At 35.0% G+C, this 23,702-nt stretch overlaps 1 protein-coding gene and 1 long non-coding RNA gene across 2 annotated transcripts in view; both read left to right on the top strand.

The window, feature by feature from the left end:
• Positions 1-657: 657 nt before the first annotated feature.
• On the top strand, positions 658-19,080 carry LOC127870110 (uncharacterized). The gene is made up of 5 exons (XM_052412768.1): positions 658-719; positions 9,936-9,981; positions 10,493-10,751; positions 17,046-18,028; positions 18,857-19,080. The coding sequence occupies exons 3-5, from the start codon at positions 10,594-10,596 to the stop codon at positions 19,078-19,080; spliced, it is 1,365 nt and encodes a 454-aa protein (XP_052268728.1). The 5' UTR covers positions 658-719; positions 9,936-9,981; positions 10,493-10,593.
• Positions 19,081-19,191: 111 nt separating this feature from the next.
• Positions 19,192-23,702, top strand: part of LOC127869143 (uncharacterized) — a 46,782-nt gene continuing 42,271 nt past the window's right edge. Inside the window, exons 1-2 of the long non-coding RNA XR_008044426.1 lie at positions 19,192-19,219; positions 21,851-21,910. This is a non-coding gene — a long non-coding RNA (uncharacterized LOC127869143). The remainder of the gene's footprint in view (positions 19,220-21,850; positions 21,911-23,702) is intronic.

The raw sequence follows: 23,702 nt of genomic DNA, 5'->3' as shown, positions 1-23,702 counted from the left end.
TCCCTTTATCAGATTTTTTTTTCACAATGAAAACCTGGTTTTGTGACAATTTTGTCCCTTGTTTATCAATAAAATGGAGCAAATTGGAATGTTTTTATCAACAAATGTCGACACAATATAGATACATCAGGCCTTTCCCTGGCCATTTTGGGAAAAAATGAGATTCTATCATTCATGTGAAAAGTGACCACTGATTTGGGAAAAGCTAATTTAACTCTTTATGATAATTCAAAATCATTATAATATTATATTTATATACTTTGTAAGTTGTTTATGAAAAAAAATATGAGATATATGTATCATAAGACAGTTCTTTCTGAAAAAAAATTATTTTTTTTTTGTTTTTTTTAAAACTTCTGGAGGAGATTTTTTCTACAAAATAGGGGGAAAATATATACTTTTTTTTTAGGGGAATGGGGCCGAAATTGCCATAAAAAAACACTGGCATTATATTAAACAACGGGTAGCTAAACAATAAATAAATTAAAAAAAAACAAACATTGTCATTGACATCCAGCGCCTATGGTTTGAAAATTTTTAATGTTCAAATCACGTGATTTCGCGAATGGCAGCAAATTAATAAATTCACGTTTAGAAAGCAACTTATACACTCAGTTGAAACACCATAATATCTGTTTGCATGCTCGAATTTACAGCACCGGCAGGTTAAAAGAGGAGGGACTGAAGTGAAAGAGACAGGGACTCGATTCCATAAATTGGTAAGAATTGTAGACATTGTATCAATGTGTTGAATGATATATTTTTATGCCCCCCTTCGAAGAAGAGGGGGTATATTGCTTTGCACATGTCGGTCGGTCTGTCGGTCGGTCCGTCCACCAGGAGGTTTCCGGATGATAACTCAAGAACGCTTGGGCCTAGGATCATGAGAAACTTGATAGGTAGATTGATCATGACTTACAGATGACCCCTATAGATTTTCAGGTCACTAAGTCAAAGGTCAAGGTCACAGTGACAAAAAACATATTCACACAATGGCTGTCACTACAACGGAGAGCCCATATAGTGGGCATGCATGTTTTACAAACAGCCCTTGTTCTGATAGCGTTTGCTGTTGTGCGACATGGTGGAATAAGAACAGTTTGCGGTAGATGTCGTAAAGCGAAAGTCGTGATAGTTAACTACATACTGTTTGCGGTAAAGGAGTAAAGGCTAAAAGAAAGTAAACACGCGGATGTGGCAGTTCAGGAAAATTATAGTAAATAAATAAAATTCGTAACGAAAGACGTATTTAAATGAGGTAGTGATTAAAATTGAATAACACTTCCGAGAGGGGAATTTTTCCAATATTTGGGGGAAAAATATATACTCTAGAGATGGGGGAATGGGGCCGAATAAAGCCGAATATTTCATAAAAAAAAACACTGCCTAGGGTCATGAAACTTCATAGATACATTGATCATGACTCTTACCGTATACGTGCGCTTATAAGACGCCCTCGCTTATAAGACGCACCCCGACTTCGGACTTTATAATGGGTGGATTTGAGACTGACCCGCGTGTAAGACGCGGTCAAATTTTGCCGTATTCATCGGCCGGAAAATGGCTGAAAAATGGCAGAATGTTAAAGAAAATCATCAATTAGTAAAACATTGAGAATTTTTCAAACTCGCGCTGCATACAATTAGTAATTCACGCAAGTCTGAAAAATAAAACAATCAAACAACAAAGTAAATAATATTTGTTTATGTTATGATGTATTCGTGGGTTTTAATTTATTTTCAAATATTATTCATGCAATAAAAATAATTATCAAATTGACAAAATTTCATACAATTGCGTATTAATCATTTGCCCTAACAATTGCAAACAATTGCAAACATATTACGTTCGTAATATCAATGCACAAGCAAAATTGATCGTGTCAGTCATCTTAATTGTATTGTTTAACAGGTATTGAAATCTAAAAGGCAGATATTTTGAAAGCGTTTAGTTTTTTTACCTAGATTATGCAAATTTTACGCCCATTGTCTATTAACAATAGGTAACGCCTACTTTCATAAAATTAGCCAATCACGTGATAGTGATAGACTCCGAAGCGCAGATCGAAATCACGTGTCAAGAAGAAAGCCATATGGGGATATTTGCATGCGGTCGCTCTTTGCTCCCGTCCTTGTTGGCCCCTAATAAATAATGTGTCATCAGCATTAGTGGATCGTCTGAATACACGTGTTTATTTAACAATTGACATTTGCAAACTGGTAACTTATTTCAGAGGATACCCTAATTTCCAATTATGTCTTAATTGAAAATTAACGACGTTGAACAAAGACGATCAGGTGATACAAACTTGTCAAATAGCATTTGTAATCGGCAGCGTGTTTATTAAACAATTGACAGTTTCAAACGTATTACGCCCCAAAAATAACACAATTCAAATTAAAAATAGTAGACAACAAAATCAGTAACAAAACATTTTATTACAAATAAATCGGTAACTGAACATAGCGTTCCGATACACGGTACGGGCCAATACAGACTTTAGAGAAAATGCAAATGGCTGCCTCGATGATTCAAAACAACTGACAAGTGTCCAACTTGGCTAGCATAAGACCAGTAAACTCGATATTTTGAAATTTTTTGTTTATTTTCACCATTATCTCGCTTATAAGACGCGACCCCAATTGTAACTTATGAATTTAAGTCTTAAAAATGCGTCTTATAAGCGCACGTATACGGTAACCCATTCAGCCCTAGTGTCGTATATATGCGTCCAAATAATCTACAGTGGAGTTCCTAGCGTCGTATATATGCGTCCAATAATCTACAGTGTGAATTCCTAGCGTCGTAAATATACGACAACTTAGATGTAGCTCTGAATGCCTAATGACTTAAAAATACTTCTGTTACATACAGCTATTTATTTGCAGTAAGTTTTTCAACCTAAGAAAATTCTTGTAACAAATACTTTCTTAATTTGGAAAATGATTTTGTTTTATCATTTCTGGTCAAAACCCTGTGAAAAAAAAGATAAAAATAAATAAATTAAGTCATGGTAACTCATGTTGTTTTTTTTATAGTTATTTGTATTCTATTTTTGTATTTTATTTTATTCTACATTTTAATAAGTTTTAATATAAGCATATTAAGGTGTTCTCATTTTTTTTTTCCATAAAATTACTTGCAATTGAAACATGACTGTGCTTATTGATGTTTGTTTTTATTATTAGAGATATCTTATTATTGTTTATATGTCATTTAATTATTAATTTTGTTTTATTTTATAATAATTTTAAAGAAAGATTGTTTTTAACCAGGTTTTCCGAAGGAAAAAACTGGTTATTAGATTGGCGAATGCGGGCGGGCGGGCTGGCTGGCTGGCGGGCTGGCTGGCTGGCGGGCTGGCGGAATAAGCTTGTCCGGGCCATAACTATGTCGTTCATTGTCAGATTTTAAAATCATTTGGCACATTTGTTCACCATCATTGGACGGTGTGTCGCGCGAAATGATTACGTCGATATCTCCAAGGTCAAGGTCACACTTTGAGTTCAAAGGTCAAAAATGGCCATAAATGAGCTTGTCCGAGCCATAACTATGTCGTTCATCGTCAGATTTTAAAATCATTTGGCACATTTGTTCACCATCATTGGACGGTGTGTCGCGCGAAATAATTACGTCGATATCTCCAAGGTCAAGGTCACACTTTGAGTTCAAAGGTCAAAAATGGCCATAAATGAGCTTGTCCTGGCCATAACTATGTCATTCATTGTGAGATTTTAAAATCATTTGGCACATTTGTTCACCATCATGGGACGGTGTGTCCCACGAAAGAATCACGTCAATATCTCCAATGTCAAGGTCGCCATGACTAAAAATAGATTTAAAAAAAAAAAAAACTTACAAAGGGGGTTAATTTTTTTTGGTCATTTCAAAAGTTCAGTTTGAGTTTTCTCCCTTTATCAGATTTTTTTTTCACAATGAAAACCTGGTTTTGTGACAATTTTGTCCCTTGTTATTCATTATAACAGTTTCTATTTGTAAAAAGTGTATACATAGATAATAATGGTATTGGATAAATTATTTGGATATAATTCAATGTTTTTTTATTTGATAAGTTATGCAAGATTTCGAATAAAACATCTGTCACATAAACCGTCAACAAAGTAACAATTTTTAAAAACACTATATTGACCTTATCGCAACATCCGGGCACTTGCGTCTGTTAGAGTTACATGCCCCTTGACGACGGTGAAAACAAAAGCGCTGTCGCCATTTTATTTGCATTGAAATATTTAACACTGCTCGCAATTTTCTTAAGTTAAGGCACATCTTCGCGACCATTTTTTAGAATAAAAATACCCAGAAATAGAAATTCTTTCATAATAAATTTAATTTAATGAACGAACACAAATAAGGATGAAAACAAACAACCAATAAATTTTAAATATATGCAACATATACTATAGTAGCTGATTTGAACCTCTATATTTGTTACCTTATTACCTTGTTACGTTTTAAATAAATTCTCATGATAAATGTTATTGTTTTTATTGAATTCACACCAATTTCGACACTTTTTGTTTCCGCATGTTAGGTATTTGAATGCCCCTTTCTTCATCACAAACCGATTATCTCGTTATGATCGGATACTGTCCAGACAAAAAAAACACGGTGTCATAAAGCCAGCTGAGGACCTATACTTGGGGCTCTGCATAAACCACATGTGGTCATTAAACACACTTTATGATAACTCTATGTCATCTCTTGTCATACTGAGCAGTCATTTAAGCCAAATTTTTGATGCCGAAATAATTGAATATACAGTTGCTTTATAAAACACGTTGACACCTTAAATAAACATTCAATTAAATTAAATGCAATATTTTTCATTTGATTGTTTGCTTCAGTCTTAAAATCGTGTAAGCTTTTGTATTCTGGTGTTTAATTGCCCCTTTGTTTTGCATAATTCGATTATCTCGTTTTGATCAAATATTGTCCAAATTTAACTGACAAAAAGGTGTCATAAACCACACTGGGTGGTCCAGACAGTGTCATTTAACACGATAGATGCCACCATGTCTCCTCTTTCTGGTAGTATTAAGCAGTCATTTGGATGAATAATTAACGCCGATGTACTTAACAGTTGCTTAAATTAGATATGTGACATATGGTCAAATAAAAAGTCATGTCCAATTTAGATTATCAGAAATTTACACCGTAAAGATACTAGCCCGATTAATTTATTAAAGTATTTAATAATTATAAAATTTACGTAAAAAAACAAGTAACGTTTATAGCGTGTATCAGTTAATTAAAAAGACGTCATTCCGTATTAAGATTTAATGTTACGACAATAAACGATCGACATCATAAAAAAGAAATTACGTTTGACAGCAACGGGGGTAAATAATGTTTGAAAAACAATTATTTATACAGATATATGTGTGTTAATTTTAATATTTGTCACTCATACTCATTACAATGAACACAACTAAGGCTTTCAGTAAGTCATGTACCAGATGTCCCTACGTATTTTACAGCTTCACATTAGCATGATAAATTGACATAGTAGAAATATAATTTTAATGTTCGAAGATGAATGAACCCTGAATAGAACGACAATACTCATTACATCAACATCTACAAGGATACTCCCATTATTACAGAATAAACGAATTTACCCGGTGTCTCAGTGAGAAAGTTAATCATGAATGTCGTCGTACTCGATCATCGGCCACTTGGTCCCGTCATTTTTCCAACATCCAGCTTGCAATTTGTACGGACATTCATTAAGTCCAATTAGTTTTATTTTCTGATCATATCGGGCTTTCGAAGTGCAATCTAACCCTTCATAATAGTCAAAAGGCATTTTAAACACCAATTACAGGACATTTAATTACCTATCGACTTCCCAATAGGAATGCAATTGACGAAATATCAGCAGAGGTGCTCAATCAGCGTAGTAAATCGACCGTATCTAGGGCATTGTTTTCACCGTCGCTAAGGGACTGCCCCTTTTGTGACGTCATCGTGATAAGGTCAATACCATTTCACACCACTTAAAGTAACAATAATCAGATAATCTGTCAGGCATTCAGAGCTGATGAGGGTCCTGATTAGCTAGGGGTAGATAAGGCTACTACTGATAGGGGCTGCCTAGAGATAAGGCTGTAGTATGGAATGACCCCCAGTGATTCATTTTGAAATCTACATCAATGAGTCCCTGGGACTCGCATGTTTTGAAACAATGGGTCCAATCTGAAAACAATGGGTCCCAGATTGTGTCTTTGTAAATTCGTTACAAATCATATACTTTAAGCGGGTATATACGATTTTTTACATGTGTTTATTTGTAATATATTGATCAAATATGTTACAATTACACAAAATAGACAATAAAAAGTATGCATTAAAGCCGAATTTCATAAAATGCAGCAAAGACATCAGGAACCTCAAGGTCATGCAGCAGATTTATCAGAGACTTGAATTTTGATAATGGTAAATTCTCTGACGAGATCCAGTGGATGCATTTAAGCAACACCTTCATGGCTTTATCTTCCCTTGATTCATTTTTAAGCTGACACTGAGCCATGTTTTCTCTATGTAATGGGGCTTCAATGCACATCTTATGTTCTGACAAACTGACATGCCTTGAAAGAGTGGAGTGCTGAAAGTTTTGACATTTGGCTAATTTCGACATACCATTAACCTTGTTGTAGTCCGTACACACAGAACAAAACATGTAATCATCGGCGTTATTCTCACTGGGAACATAGCGAAGCCAAGAGTATAGACCAATTCACGCGTGACGTCACGCGCACCTGCGTGTCTTTATCCGTGCTACTCTGGTAGGCAAAAGAAAGACACGATCAAAGGGGAGATATCGAGCACGATATTTATTGTCACACTCTACATCTATATTAAATACATTATTTAATATATTTTGATATGTATACGATCATTTTTAGATTTTAGATTTAAACATCCCAAAAGTTGTTGTGCTGTACTCAAACAAATAAGAATAAAAACAAACAATAAATAGATCGATTCCATGCACACAGCATATATTAACCTACCACTATGATAATCCATAATCCATCTGTTCTTAAGTATGTACAATTGCTGCAACTAAAGAACAGGGTCTGAACTAATAACACTTTGTTTATGTGTTAAGGAATCTTTGAGTATCAGATCAAATTTGTTAAATCGTATAACGTAATTTACCCATTGTTCATCTTATGTACCCCAATATACATTTGATTTATTCATACTCGTGTTTGTTGAAATATGTTTTCTGGCGCGTATCAATATCAACCACATGACTGTGATGTTGACGAGGTACATTGTGCAAGTCAACTAAAAAAAGTCTTCCAAAACATTGAACTAAATTTTACAATTATATCATTCTGTAATCTGACCATAGCTGATTACATCAATGCACACATTATAAACTCGGTAGTATTATTGGCAAAATATTTTATTTTTAAATGCAAACAGGCAAACGGGAAAAAAACAACACCATAAATAGATTTTCTTGTGTCCTTTTAATAATATAATTTAACAAAAGGAATTAATCGCGACTTTACAAAATAAATTACATATATTGTATATTCGTTGTGCGCTTTTTATGCTCAATGGGTACTACTACCCTAAAAAAAAATGTAAATATACTTTGTGGAATAGTTTCACCTACCTTAAAGCAACATATATGTATTTTTATTGTTATATACAAAACATATTATGTTGACGATGGGAGTAAAAAGGAAATTACTAAAAAAAGTATTGTCTGTCTGTCTAGGAAAACTAACACTTTGACACATTAATTTAATTTAATTGGTTTGATTTGATTGTTTGCATCAATCTTAAAATCGTGTTAGCCTTTGTATTCCGGTGTTTAATTGCCCCCTTTGTTCGGCACAAGCCGATTATCTCGTTTTAATCAGATATTGTCCCTACTTAACTAACAGCAAAGTGTCATAAACTACAGCAGGGACCTATACAAACAATAGGTCCCTGACCACAGGTGGTATATGAAAGTCTGGTCATTAAACACAATTGATGGTACCACCATGTCTTCTCTTTCTAGTAGTATTGAGCAGTTATTTGGGGTTGAGTAATATACCGCCAAAGTTCAACTGTTCAATTAGATATGCTACATATCGTAAAAAAAAAATAATAATAATTTGTCCAGTATATATTAACAGAAAATGTACGCTTTGAAGATACTAGCCTGTTTGCTGGTAATTTATAACAAAACGTATTTAATAAATGGTAAATGTACATATAATCATTAAACGTATTTAGCGGTACCGGTTAATGAAAACTACGTCATTCCGTTTGAAGATTGAATGTTACGGCCATGCACAAACGACATCATGAAAACAAGAAATTACGTATGACTACCGGGGTAAATAATATTTACGAAAAATAAAAAACAATGTAGATATATATTATAAAATGTAAGATATTTGTCACTCATATACACGTGTAAAGGAATTTCAATATACATGAATTCACAGGTTAATTTGCATCATGTGAAGTTGTGTTTTTCAGTTGTATATTACGATTCATCTATAGTGTTATTCACCTTAATAACAAATCATCCAATTTAAAAGAAAATGATCATAACATTTAAATACTGTCATGCACTTCGCTTTTAATAGGGCTTTGTTGTACCGGTATGTCAGATTTTAATGCACCCCTTTTCTTTCACTCATTTTTTTTACCACACTTTCATACTCATACAATTGATAATTATAATTATATAATGGGATGCTTTATTATTTTTTGTAATTTTTGTCCTTCTGCAAGAAATACAACGGCTAATGCATAGCTTTGTTTTGTGAAATTGTCGGTGTTTAGTCTTCAGACCACCTTTACCTTGATGCTAATGACTAACGAGTATATATTTTTTTATAGATAAGAATACATGTATTAATTAAACAATATTGACATTAAAAATGCAATATATTGAATAGTATTTAGGTGTTATGATGTTGTTGTTAATGTTTTCGATATATTGACTAAACACGTGCCGTTATCTATATGACATTGTGTTTATCGTAACTGTACCCAGTGCTTTTGCCTACCAGCGCATCGCGCATGCGCGAAAATTCGGAATCAAAACAATAACAATGAATTGGTCTATAGCCCGAGCCACATCGACTGAAATTTGCGATCTTTTTTCTTTTCCGATTTTTCTTTAGAAACAATATTATCATTGATGTCTACGCTGGATGTGTCATTTTGGAGTTCTTCGGCCGCGGAACTGGTGTTTTTTAAGAAAGATGTTAATTTACATTGTTGCGGATCGATTTTGAGAACTTTTTTGGGTGGCATTTTCTTTGTTAAATGTTTACCATCCGGGACAGTCAAGTAACCGTCCAACGAACTATTAATAAAACGCCGTAACTGATTGGATAATTTATATATTTCGACCAATCGAAATACGCGTTTTACATTCCGAATGTAGTGATATGACTTCCGTTCTATAAGTCAAGACGGTGTTGACATGTGTTTCGGTTATCTCCACGAATCGAAATCGGTTTGTAAAACTTTGACGATGTTGAAAATCGGAGTTTTTTAACAATGCGTCCCGAAGACGCACATGTTTGAAAAGTATGCGTCCCCAGGAAAAAACGTGCGTCTGGGACGCGGGACGCACGGCAAAATGAATCACTGGACCCCTATTGATTTTCAGGTCAAAGGTCAAGGTGACAGTGCCAAAGAACGTATTCACACTATGGCTGCCACTACAACTGACAGCCCGTATAGGGGGAAATGCATGTTTTACAAACAGCCCTTGTTTTTAAGATTTTTTGATGCTGCGTTTTGTGTAATAATTCTTACACATGTATTGTTGTCATTGTTGTACCTAAATCTTATATGCGTGGTTGAGTCATATAAACAAATGTTAAGGCCACTTGAACAGAACTGTTGTTTTATTGTTTAGTATTTTATTGTTTTATATATTTCAGATCCTGATTTGTACTGAAGGATTAGCTGCTATTTGAATTCTCGTCTGTATGTACATTTTATTTCATTATGGACTGAAAAGCATTCCTACATTATTAAATGAAGTGAACTGTGAACTATCTTATTTATGATGTCTTGTTTATTGGGATACAACACAGCCGTAGCCATCCAGGTTACAGTATTATACATGTAGACTATTTTAACAGAATTATACTTTTACTACATGTACTTTAACATGTAAAACTTCATACACTAGAGTATCAAAATTGGCGACAGGTTCATTGTCTAATGTTGTGAAACGTTGGCCTTTGGTTCTAAAGTTTTATTGTACATCTTGTGTTTGAATTTATCCGTGTTTCAGTGTTAATTTTAACTTCTAAGGTTGATAAACTTTTGGAACTAGCTTTATTGTTTTCATATTTCACAAGAAATATACTTGAACGATATGAACAAATAGGTTTCAGCATTATAAACAGTAACAAAATGGCAACAGGTTCATTGTCTTCGGTTCCAAAATGTTTGCGTATGGTTGAAGACTTTTCTTGCACATGTTGTTTAGAGCAGAATCTTACGGAATCTGCAGACATTTATTGTGAACAATGTTTAAGGTTTTATTGTAAAAAATGTGTTATCCTGCATAGTCAGTTGTTTACAAAACATATGACATGTGGAAGGGAGGATATTAAGAAATGGCCAGTTTCTAAGGCGGTGGAAGATTTTCTCAGGAAGTGTGAGGTGCATGCGGATGAATCACTGACACAGTTTTGCCATGACCACGGTCAGCTGTGCTGCTCTGCATGTGTTGGAACAATTCACAGGTATCTCACACATTTATATTTCTTAAGTTATTAATAATTATGCCCCCCTTCGAAGAAGAGGGGGTATATTGCTTTGCTCATGTCGGTCGGTCCGTCCGTCCACCAGGTGGTTTCCGGATGATAACTCAAGAACGCATACGCCTAGGATCATGAAACTTCATAGGTAGATTGATCATGACTCGCAGATGACCCCTATTGATTTTAAGTTCACTAGGTCAAAGGTCAAGGTCACGGTGACCCGAAATAGTAAATTGGTTTCCGGATGATAACTCAAGAACGCATACGCCTAGGATCATGAAACTTCATGGGTAGATTGATCATGACTTGCAGATGACCCCTATTGATTTTGAGGTCACTAGGTCAAAGGTCAAGGTCACGGTGACCCGAAATAGTAAAATGGTTTCCGGATGATAACTCAAGAATGCATGAACTTCATGGGTAGATTGATCATGACTCGCAGATGACCCCAGATGACGCACTGTTTATTTGACGCTAGAATTTGTTAATGTAGCATTAGCATTAAAATTCGGAAGTGTGTTGCGGATTACAAATTTAAGAAAGCTCATTTCAGAATCAAACGAAACATTAACATTGTGCGTAATTTATTCAACAATAATTTGTTAAAGCGCACTTAGTGCCATATTGCTTATTAAAACGTGAAAATAATTAATATGAAAGTAGCATAAATCTAGGTTTCTAAGCTACACAAATGTACATGTAGGTGTATATCTTTTCTCTCAATCTGCCGCGTATGTATGCGGCGGATTTACTCCGTGAAAGTAGGCAAGGTTAAAACAGACTGCGTCATTGCGCAGATCGATGCCAAGTGCCTCAGCAATACGCCTGTGAACACTCGACACGCCCGCCGCAAACTAAATTTTGGGCCGTGGCGTACATGTAGCCGCGTATTATGTTTGTTCCGCGTTGGCTGTAATGTAGATCAAGCATCTAAAAAAAATGAAACCACTTCTGTCATATTAACATAGTATAATTTAAAAACTGTAAACTGTAAGGGGGTGCTCAACACTACACTTCTACAGACAAATATTGTATGAAATAAATATTATTTATGACCAAAATAGTTTTTTTTTAGAGTTGGTCAATGTTAATTTGGAGTAGACAGATAATACTAATAGTAGTACTATACACAAATTGGTTTCATACATTAAAACAATTGTTTCACAAAGTACATAGCATAAAGGGATATGCTAAATGGTTTTCAACACATGTCAATTGTTTAAGGATAATATTTTTTCGGGTCAGGTGAAAAAAGCCTTCAAAGTGCTAACTGTAAAAGTTGTATGGCCATAATTGGTATATAAGTTGCGATTGAAATTTTGCTGATGACAAGTGTTATTGTGTATTATGTTTGAATGCTTTTACAAACATATTACACTACGCGTCCCGCGATTTTTGCCTAAATCACCAACACTCGGTGGTCATTATTTATTTTGGGTTAAAAATTATCGCGATCTCGCGCGTTTCATCACGCTAGGTCGAGCATGATCACCGTGTATGCATAAATATCTCCGCGGTGATTCACCGCGATTCACCCCGTTCGCGGTCAACGCAGTGAAGAACGATTTTCCTACGTTACATGTACATGTCTAATCTTCACAAAGATTATAGCAATATGGGATTATTAGCATTGTTGGCAGATATAAGAGAGTAGCCTTTTAAAAATTTCAACATGTATCTCACGCCCATGTCCCCGACAGGTTATTTTTTACTTTTTAAATGCTGCGTATAAAACAAAACAGTGTTCATACCTAGCTGTATGATGCCGCAACTGGAGGAGTGATAATTGCGTTATTGGTTATGCAATTAACAGTTTGAAGCCATGGAGAACTCATAACTGATTGTAATGTAATCGTCGTATTTTCTCCGAGTCTCTCGATTCCCCGATACATACGTTTCAACTGTCTCAATCACATTCATGCAACTTCTTCCGTCTTTATCCATTGCTCGATAATCCCGCATATGCCCTATTTCCATTTTAAAAGCGAATTCTGGTTAATATTGATGATAAGAGTCCTAAAGAATGTCATACACGCTGTATTGTAACCATTGCGCTGTTTCAGTTCCTTCATTATTGAAACAATTATTGTATTGTATACTGACTACACACTTAAGTGTCATGTTCAGTTCATGATCTTCTTCAACGACCAATAAACAACTTAATTTATATTAAGATTAAATGCAACATGTACACATCATTTTCTGGGAATCAAGAAAGTGAGTTTATTTTGTGAAAATAAACCAATATCTGTTTATTGAATTTGTCAAACTTTTATATATATATATATATATATTAGCAATTCTAATGAAAATAAATATCGTTATTTTAAATGTTTTAAGCAATTTAAATTTTAAAAAAGAAAAGTCTTTCTCTGAGAGCATATATGGGTAACAGCTATACAATCATTGTTTTGACAGACAACGCATGCTTATCTTAAGTTTGTTTCTGGTAATACACCGGATATTGGATGTTTGGGGCTTGATTGGATAATAAAACAAAGATGCAGTCGGCGGTTTTCAGTAGAACTTTTGTACAAACCAACCAGGGCTCAACATTAACCTAAAAACCAACTTGCCCTGCTGGGCAAGAACTTAAAAAATCTACTTGCCCTGAACATAAAGCCACTTGCCCAAACAGGAAATATCACATTAACTTTAAACCTCATATTTTTTAATAAAGATCAAAATGATACACCACAAAACCTTTTTTATTTTTGAACATTTAACAAAATGATTAGAGCAATTAAAGTGTAATTAAAGTCTAAATTAAATGCTCTTTGTTCTTTTTTGCACTTGCCCAGGCGGACAACTAGATTATAAAATAACTTGCCCGGACCCAACTTTTACTTGCCAGGGGCAATAGGACAACCATTAATGTTGAGCCCTGCCAACTTAATCAACAGTGCACATGCTTATCTAACATTTAAGGATCATTCAACACGGGTCCAAGCAACTTGCATGGACCATAATACACAGTCCTATGGTTACATTTAGTAGCACACGTGGTCAGAAACTAACAAGTTCGAGTAATAAAGCAAAGAGATTATGATCTGAAAAATTGCATGGGGTCCGAAATGTAACAGAATGCCACCAAATCAAACAATTCACCGCCTAATTTAAAGTGTAACAAACTATGTTTGAAACATTTAAAATAACGATAATTCCGAATGATCACAGCTTCCATTTTCAAAAGTATAGGCTGTTCAACATTGCTCAAGAAATTGTAAAGACAAACGATTAGTAATGTTTCTTTAAATGATTTTATTCAAATGGTCAACATTATTTATATATATGTGTCGTCTGTGTATTTGAGCAATTCTCAAGCAAATAGATATCGTTTATTTCGACGTTTAAAGCAAGTCTTGTTTCCGATTTTAAACTATAAAAATTTCCTCGGTATGGTTACTGACCTACACAATCATTGACAGATGACATCCGATGGTAATTGTATGAAGTATGCAGAGAAGCTGACGAAATGTTAAAACAATCGCGTAGAAGTAAAAATATCAGGTTATTATCTGTACCTGTTTCTTTCGAAGTGAATACTCGTTGTGGCTGCGGAGAAACTTCGAGAACAAAAGAATCTGTAGCCGCGAACTTTGTTAGTTTTGCGTGAGCCGTACTGTACAATTGTTATTTCAACAAATAAAGATATTGTTTGTAAATCAGGATTTGACATTCAGCAAATACGGTGTTTACTTTCATATTGGAATACATTTTCGCGATCTAATGTGATCGTCAATAGTGATGACATTAGTTAATAAGTTGAAATTTAAATCTAGTTGTCACCGCGAATCAAGGCGATTTGCGGTGTTTTCGCAATGATTCTACAGCTGATCTTTATCGCCAGATGGTCGCCGTGAAATCACCTTGAATCAACCACAGAGTGGATTCACCGCAATTTGCGGCGTCACTGCGATTTGCCATGTCGGCCCTAAAGCGGTGGTCGGTGATTTAGGCAAAAATCGCGGGGCGCGTAGTGTACGCTTATATCTTGCTTATTTTGTGAAAACTTTCAAAATATTCTTGTCCTTAACTCTAGGATCTAGGGCTACCACATTTCGTATGTAGTGAGATACAGTTGTCCTCTACAAAGTTTGCTCAAATTATGCCCCTGGGGTTAAATTTGACCTAGCCCAGGGGGTCACAAAAGTGTACATTTGCTTAAATAGGGCCTATATTTAAGTATTTGCACACGCCAAGAATATTTTCAGCCTTTTTCAGCAGTAGAGCAATACAGGGCCATCATGGCCCTCTTGTACTTGTTTGTTAACTTGCAGAAAATGCACTTCTTGAAAAAAAAAGAATGAATTTGCCTTTCTTTTTGGAAATTTTCAGACAGCAATTTGGAATTTCGTAGTTTTTCTTCAATTGGGAAAGTTTACCTTTTATAGGTACTTTATAAAGAAGAAGAAAAATCGCTGGGTTGCATTTGATAAGACGCTTATCACAGGCTAGAATGATAATACTCGGACTATATTTAGAAATAGAGGACCCTTTTGTAAGAAGCAGGGTCATTTTGCTTTGCATCTGTTCTTTAGTCCGTTGGTCCGTAGACCAATTGTGTTCTACAATATATCTAAGGAATGCTTTGACCTACAGCCAGGCAACATGTTTTATGTTTACATTGAGAAAAATTAAGAGGTCAATCCGTTTTAAGGTCAATAGGTCAAAGGTCACAGAAGATTATAACATGAAATTATAAAGATTTAGTAGTCAGTTTTAGTTCCTGTTATACCCATAATAATATTATAAGCAGATTTTCAATTATGATAAAAGTTATATTACAGTACTGCCATTATTAAATTCATTTAATCATTGAATTTTAACCCATTTAAGACAACTGCATTAATGTCAAAAAATTATGAAGAAACATATGGAGTTGCACAAGTTTACCTGACAATTAATATGTCACGGTGACTCAACTTAGAAAAATGGTATTCGGATGATAACTCAAGAATGCTTACGCCTAGGATCATGAAACTTCATAAGTACATTGATCATCACTGGCAGATCACCCCTATTGATTTTCAGGTAACTAGGTCAAAGGTCAAGGTCACAGTGACTTGAAACAGTAAAATGGTTTCCTGATGATAACTCAAGAATAATTAGGAACATTTTGAACAAACACATGGAGTTGCACACGCTAACTAGACCATTCAAACATTTAACAATGGCGTCTTTACTTTTCCACAAATAGATCACATGACAACAACAAAAGCAAAATAATCACAAGAGGTTAAATAGCAACAAATATTGGGAGATAGTAGACCAGGTTGCATGTCATATGTCGCTCATCACAGGCTAGACTGTACATACTGAGTTTGGGAATAGACATTAAATATACGTCATGCTAGTTTTTTTGTGGGATGGAAGAGCATTAATGATCTTTTCTTGCATGTGTTATTATGGATAGTGTGGTCAAGGTGTACAATGATACTAAAACTGAAAACAATATAAACTACTAGAAATGTATTCTTAGTACATGGATACCTCTACAATCCAATTTGTCCCACAACTGCACAAATGTCTTTAAATTATGAACAAACATATGGAGTTGCACACGTTAACCTGACGATTATGTTACTGTAGAAGTATCCCTCTATTTGAGTAACGCTTCTCACAATTGAAAAAATATTATTGTTTGGTTAAAGGGATTGTCACATAACTCTTCTTATGTAAAAAAAAACTTTAAAAAAATATCAAGGTGCATAATTTCACATGGTGGGCTATACTTTAAGAATAGTTCATCCCTCTATCAGCTGTACTCTTTGAGTTACTCACAACACAATTTTAAATGTGATTTCTTTGCTAAACAGGGCCATAACTCTGGGTATGTTGAAAAAGACATATCAAACTATGCATGTGGGTAAAATTACACAATGATAAATATTTATGTAAAGTGATAGTCCTCTTGTAGCAAGCAATACTGTTTATTTTACACTGCACATATGTTAAAATGTCATTTTTGTATAAATATAAGACATTACTACAATTATGATGAAAACAACAGAAACAACATATAGAAGTGCGCATTAGCTCACATGCCTGGTTACTGTACTTGTTAAGTTGCAGGAATACATGTGGAGTTATATACAACAGAAAAGTCACGCAGATGGATGGAAAAGTGCAAATCTATATACCCCATATTAAGCCCAAGAAGCGTTAATTTATTGTCCATGTATGTTTTTATTTGACACTTTATACTTGTTTGAAGCATTTCATAATATCACTGACTATTCCTTGGTATGTACATGTATTAATTGTTTATTTCAGCCAGTGCAGTAAAGTGACCCAGATTTCGGAGCTGACCAACACGCAGCCCTCAGGCCTAGAGGGGCTGTCAGTGGAGCTGGAAACTGTCCTGGGGGAAATTAAAACCCTGCAGATCAGTCAGGAGGCCAGCATTCAGTCATTGCAGAGAACATACAATGAACATAGCGAAGTTATGATAGAGCAAATGTGTGGCAATTTAAATACTTATATAGATGAATGTGATAATAATTCTGTGGGTACATCAGGCGGAAATGAGCAATATTTAAAAGAAGAGATGTGTAGGAGTGTTCTCTCTATCGTGAATGAATTTGATAATATTACTGCGAAGGAACTTAACGAGATGAGAGATGAAGTTATAAGCATTAAAGGGTCAGTTACAAGTTCTATGCATAAATGCACCAGTCTTCACAATGACTTGTCACAATTCCATGAAATTGTTCAGAAAATTGGAGATCATAAGGAGCTCTGCCTTATAGCCAGCATAAAATGTAAGCATATAATACAGCAGGCACTGACTCTGCTGGGAAAGTCAGGCAAGGCGTTTAATGTCCAGGGGAAGTCTGAGTACAATGTGAGAATACCAATTGATTCAGATGAATGTTGGATCACAGGCATATGTGTTCTGACTGATGGGCAGGTGCTGATCGCAGACTGGGAGAATGAGAGGTTCAAGCTGCTGAACCAGCAGTACCAGGTGGTGAGTCACTGGGATGTTAATGCTAGGCCAGTTGACATTTGTTTGATCACACCCAGTGAGGTTGCAGCGGCTGTGGATACTTTCAACAAACATGAGGTCCAGTTTATCACTGTCAACCAGGGAAAGCTTGTTCCTGGCAGGAAGTTTCAGTTACAACATGAATGTACAGGTATTGCCCATCACTATGGAGACCTTTTTGTCACCTCTGGTCAAGAACTGTACAAATACTCACTGAATGGCAAACTGATCTGCAGACTCTACCAAGATAGATCAGCTGATTGGACAGGTAAGAATCATGGTGAATTCATCCTGATAACATTCCTATTATGTACAGGGATTTTTTTTGCCATTGTGGGAAAAGGAGTCTAGTCAAATTGTGTTATTTTAAATCCATACAATGACGAATTTGGGAATTTTTATCCACTAAATTAACCGAATTGGTATTTATTTTTTTAATCAACAAATATTGACCCATTAGGCCTTTATCTTGTTATTTTGAAAAAAAAAATCATATAAATTATAGTTATATACTTTGTGAGATGATAATAAAATAAAATTCAGATGTAATAGCAGAAAACCCACTGATGTTTTATAAACTATTTGTTCTATAATTCATATGTGCCCATTGAATGCGACAGTAGCCAAAACAAGATTCAGAAATATTGATTTATAAACATGAGTAATGAAGTATTTTGACTGTCACTACATGGCATGTCTATAAATAGAAACTGTGTTCCTGGGAGAGAGACACTTTCTGACCCTGTCTTAATTTTGTGGTTGTAAAATGATTGTACATGTACAATATGTTTACCTGTTGATAGAACTGTGCAATTGTTTCAGTATGTGTAATTCTTTCCATCTGTGTAATTTTGCTCTAATTCATATCTTACTCACTAGTCGCATTTCAACATGTCAAACGTTAACACAATAGCTCTGCTACTGAAGTTTATTGTCACGCTTAACTATTGAATCATTGAAATGGTTGCATATATTTTAGATGTGTAAAGGCCTCTTTATAGCAACATATGCGTAATACAATATCACTGCAGTATGTTTAATAAGATTATTTAACATTTACAGTAATTCAATATCTTGATGTTACTCTGTTTTGCAGTATTCAAGTGTGCTGTGAGTCCCACAGGAGACAGGCTGTACATCACCTGCTACTTGAATAACAAGCTTCTCACCCTGGCCAGGGATGGCACACTCCTGGCTACATACACAGACCCAGCACTAGGTGTCCCAACTGGTCTACATGTGACCCCTGCAGGCCAGGTGCTGGTCTGTGGATGGCTTTTACAGCACTGTACTACAGGTGGGCTGGGAGGGGCAGAGTAAGCTGACTACACTGGCTACACAGGAGGATGGAGTGAGTAGGCCATGGTCAGTCTACTACAGCAGCACCACATCATCCATCATTGTGGGACAGGAACGGAGTGACAACATCGTGGTGTTCAGAGTGGAATAGTGTGTACATGTATGTATTAGTTGTTGAAATTAGTGATTAGTATTTCAATGACAATGTGTTGTTTAGCATACGAACATAGTAGTGTGTGTTGTTACAATACAACATTAAGTGTGTAGTTAAAGATACAAATAATTTATGTGCACATATAGTTATCCGATTATACAATGTGAGGGTTTTTGTTGGAACATAAGATATAATGCATATTATGTTATGTTGTCATAACGTTTGTGTCATTATGGTCCTTACATTTAGTTCTTGTAAACTTTGCATGAAAAAACAAAGCATTTCAACTGAAAATTTAATATTTCTACATATATGCACATCTACATAGCAACTGAGGCTATTTTTAGACTTTCATTTCTATAAACACCATGCCATGTAAGAAATGTATATGGATTAATACTCTTTTAATAAAATATGACATTGTTAAGTAATCTTTGGAGGAGTATATATTGATATTTTATGCAATGTTTACAGAAAGGTAACACTTAATGTGAGATTTATTAATTTGCCATATTTTATGATGTTGAACATATCTTATTGATTTTTATTAGCCGGATTTTTTTCGAAAAAATCTCGGCTTATAGATTGATGTTGTCGGGCGGGCGGGGGGGCGGGCGGGCGGGCGGGGTGGCGGCGTGCTCGAAAATGTTAAAGTTCTTATTTCATGGTATAACTTTGGTATGCTTGGACCTAGAGTCTTCAAACTTGACATGAAGGTTGGCCAGGATTAACAGATGACCACTGGTCATTTCAAGGTCATTCATTTGAAGGTCAAGGTCACTGTGACCTTCAATATAAAAAATGTTAAAGTTGTTATAACTTTGGTATGCTTGGACCTAGAGTCTTGAAAGTTGACATGAAGGTTGGCCATAACTAGTTAGTAACCACTGGTCATTTCAAGGTCATTCATTTGAAGGTCAAGGTCACTGTGACCTTGAATGTAAAAATGTTAAAGTTCTTATTTCATGGTATAACTTTGGTATGCTTGGACCTAGAGTCTTCAAACTTGACATGAAGGTTGGCCAGGATTAACAGATGACCACTGGTCATTTCAAGGTCATTCATTTGAAGGTGAAGGTCACTGTGACCTTCAATATAAAAATGTTAAAGTTGTTATAACTTTGGTATGCTTGGACCTAGAGTCTTGAAACTTGACATGAAGGTTGGCCAGAACTAGTAAGTAACCACTGGACATTTCAAGGTCATTCATTTGAAGGTCAAGGTCACTGTGACCTTGAATGTAAAAATGTTAAAGTTGTTATAACTTTGGTATGCTTGGACCTAGAGTCTTGAAACTTGACATGAACGTTGGCCAGAACTAGTAAGTAACCACTGGACATTTCAAGGTCATTCATTTGAAGGTCAAGGTCACTGTGACCTTGAATGTAAAAATGTTAAAGTTCTTATTTCATGTTATAACTTTGGTATGCTTGTACCTAGAGTCTTCAAACTTGAAATAAAGATTGGCCAGTACTAGAAGATGACCACTGGTCATTTCAATGTCATTCATTTGAAGGTCAAGGTCACTGTGACCTTAAATGTTAAAATGTTAAAATTGTTATAACTTTGGTATGCTTGGACATAGAGTCTTCAAACTTGACATGAAGGTTTGCAAGCACACTTAGATGACCACTGGTCATTTCAAGGTCATTCATTCTAAGGTCAAGGTCACTGTGACCTTGAATGTAAAAATGTTAAAGTTCTTATAACTTTGGTAGGTAAAAATGTTAAAGTTCTTATTCCATGTTATAACTTTGGTATGCTTGTACCTAGAGTCTTCAAACTTGACATAAAGGTTGGCCAGTACTAGAAGATCACCACTGCTCATTTCAATGTCATTCATTTGAAGGTCAAGGTCACTGTGACCTTCAATGTTAAAATGTTAAAATTGTTATAACTTTGGTATGCTTGGACCTAGAATCTCAAACTTGACGTAAAGGTTTGCAAGCACACTTAGATGACCACTGGTCATTTCAAGGTCATTCATTTCAATGTCATTCATTTGAAGGTCAAGGTCACTGTGAACTTAAATGTTAAAATGATAAAATTGTTGTAACTTTGGTATGCTTGGACCTAGAATCTCAAACTTGACGTAAAGGTTTGCAAGCACACTTAGATGACCACTGGTCATTTCAAGGTCATTCATTTGAAGGTCGAGGTCACTGTGACCTTGGATGTAAATATGTTAAAGTTGTTAATACTTTGGTATGCTTAGACCTAGAGTCTTCAAACTTGATATGAAGGTTTGATAATGAAATTGATGGAAACTTCAAACAATATGTTACTAATTTGCTAATAAAAAAATTGAGATCAAACTTTCCTAATTGTCAATTCAAGTTCATATTTGTGACCTTAAATGTTATTGTTGTTCATGTATATGCATGCATTCAAAACATAACACAAGGTTTGCTCATGCCTTGAAAAGTACTTACATTTCATTTTGACCTTTGAACAATATTTCAGTAATTTAAGTATTGCATTGACAAAAACACGAAAGGTACTTTCCTGTCATTTAAATCAAAAATCCGGCTTCAATGCGGTCATCTCCGACCGCAGAACTCTTGTTGCATTTATATCAATGTGTGTAAGTCCTAAATATACATACAAGAAATACATCGAGCTATTCTACTGCTCCAGTTGCTGCTGACAGTCGGGACAACGATGCTGAGGATGTGGGGGACAAGCATGACGCAGAAGGTAAAAGAGACGCTTTGTCAGGCCTTTTCTTGGCCACTTTGGGAAAAAATGCAGTTTAGGGATTTTGAAAATGTTTCGTGCTAAAAGTCCATTGATTTGGGAAAACACATTTAATAAGTTTTAATTATACTTCAAATTATAGGAATAAAATCCTATTATAATAGTTATAAACTTTGTTAGATCTAATTGAAACATAATTGAGATATAATTTTCATAAGGAACAGCATATAACACGCTTTGGGTATGGGTTCGTTTAACAGACCCATAAATACTCAAGGAAAAGCCCTGCTTGTGTATTTCCTGTTTATTAAGATGAGGTGGAAGAGAATAGTTTGAATTTACATAAGGTAAAATATCCTTTTAAATTGTTTGTTTTTTGTAAAATCATATAAATTTGTCCGCATGTTATTTTGTGGTTAAAAAAAGACTTTCATGGACGTGGTAGTTAATGCGTGACTTTCTCAGTTTGGAAACAATAAATATGGAATTTGTGTCAGTTATTTTCCAGTGTGTTTGTATTTAATTTGTGGATCGTTCAACCCTTAAAATCAATAAAAAATAATGTCCCGCGAATAATAATGTTTTTGCAGTGTATATATAAGTGAAGTGGACGAGAATGATATGATATGATTTCACAGAAGGTAAAATGGCGTCTATTCTTGTGTATATCGTGTTTTCAGTACAACTTATTTTACTTGATGATCAATAACTCAAACCCTTCTCCAGCTCGATGCTTTCCAACTTACCGATACAGACACCTCAAAAACACAACACTGCAATAATTTCTGTCATCCCCATGCAAGCCTTGAGTTTTTATAAAGCTGTGAGATATTTAATTAAGCCTATTTAATTGGAATCTATGCCATCTAATGCCGTATAGAGTCTGTTTGTGAGGAGGTGTTAAGTTTTCATTGTGTATACAGTGTTGTTTTTTTTGTCAAAACAGGCCAAGTCACAAAGGAGCACGATTTACATAAAACCACCTTTTTTTCACGGGATATTATGCGTTCTTGCTAGTAACATGTAATAAATGCATTTTATTTCATGGAGTTAACGAGTATTGAAAAGTGTAAAGAAAAATTATTAAATGGGAAAATTTGTATGGCAAAATAATTTAAACAAGCAAATTCGTTGAATTGATAGCCCACGCCAATATGCTATTGGACACAAAAGTATTATATTTGACACTCAAAACAACATTGTTTCAAGATAAAAAGGGCCATAACTCTGTTATTAACAGATGGTGTACAATGCCATTTGGCGTGCATCATCCTCTTATCCATATATATTCTCATTTCATGTTTCAATAAAATCCGCCAAAGCACTTCAAAAATATGGCTCCGGACACACAAAAAGCATTTTTCAAGATACAAAGGGCCATAACTCTGTTATTAACTGATGGTGTACAATGCCATTTGGGGTACATCATCCTCTTATCCATATGCATACTCATACCAAGTTTCAATGAAATCCGCCAAAGCACTTACAAGATATGGCTCCGAAAAGACGGGTGGACGGACGGAAAGACGGATGGATGGAAGGACTGACAGACAACACCAAAACAGTATCCCTCCGCCTATGGCAGGGGATAATAAAAAGTACAGAATCTCGTATTGAGCAACTCTAAACTCACAAATTCGCACTGAAAGAAGCTTAAACACGTTTTAATAATATTATATTTCTTCTACGATATAGCATATAAGATGTTTACAGTATATTTACTGTATTCTGTTATATAAGTTAATATTATTTGCTCTTGAAAGCCCTTTATAAATCTAAGCACAGGCAATGG

The sequence above is a fragment of the Dreissena polymorpha genome, chromosome 2 (genome assembly GCF_020536995.1).
Source record: "Dreissena polymorpha isolate Duluth1 chromosome 2, UMN_Dpol_1.0, whole genome shotgun sequence".
NCBI classification, from domain to species: Eukaryota; Metazoa; Mollusca; class Bivalvia; order Myida; family Dreissenidae; genus Dreissena; species Dreissena polymorpha.
The sequence above is the reverse complement of the archived record's forward strand: the minus strand, read 5'-3'. Positions and strand labels throughout refer to the sequence as shown.

What these genes read in the sequence shown, in the direction of transcription:
- LOC127870110 (XM_052412768.1), top strand. Translation starts at nt 10,594, where the DNA reads ATGACATGTGGAAGGGAGGATATTAAGAAATGGCCAGTTTCTAAGGCG. An exon ending in TGTGTTGGAACAATTCACAG is followed by an intron (nt 10,752 to 17,045) that starts GTATCTCACACA and finishes TGTTTATTTCAG; the next exon opens with CCAGTGCAGTAAAGTGACCC. An exon ending in TAGATCAGCTGATTGGACAG is followed by an intron (nt 18,029 to 18,856) that starts GTAAGAATCATG and finishes TCTGTTTTGCAG; the next exon opens with TATTCAAGTGTGCTGTGAGT.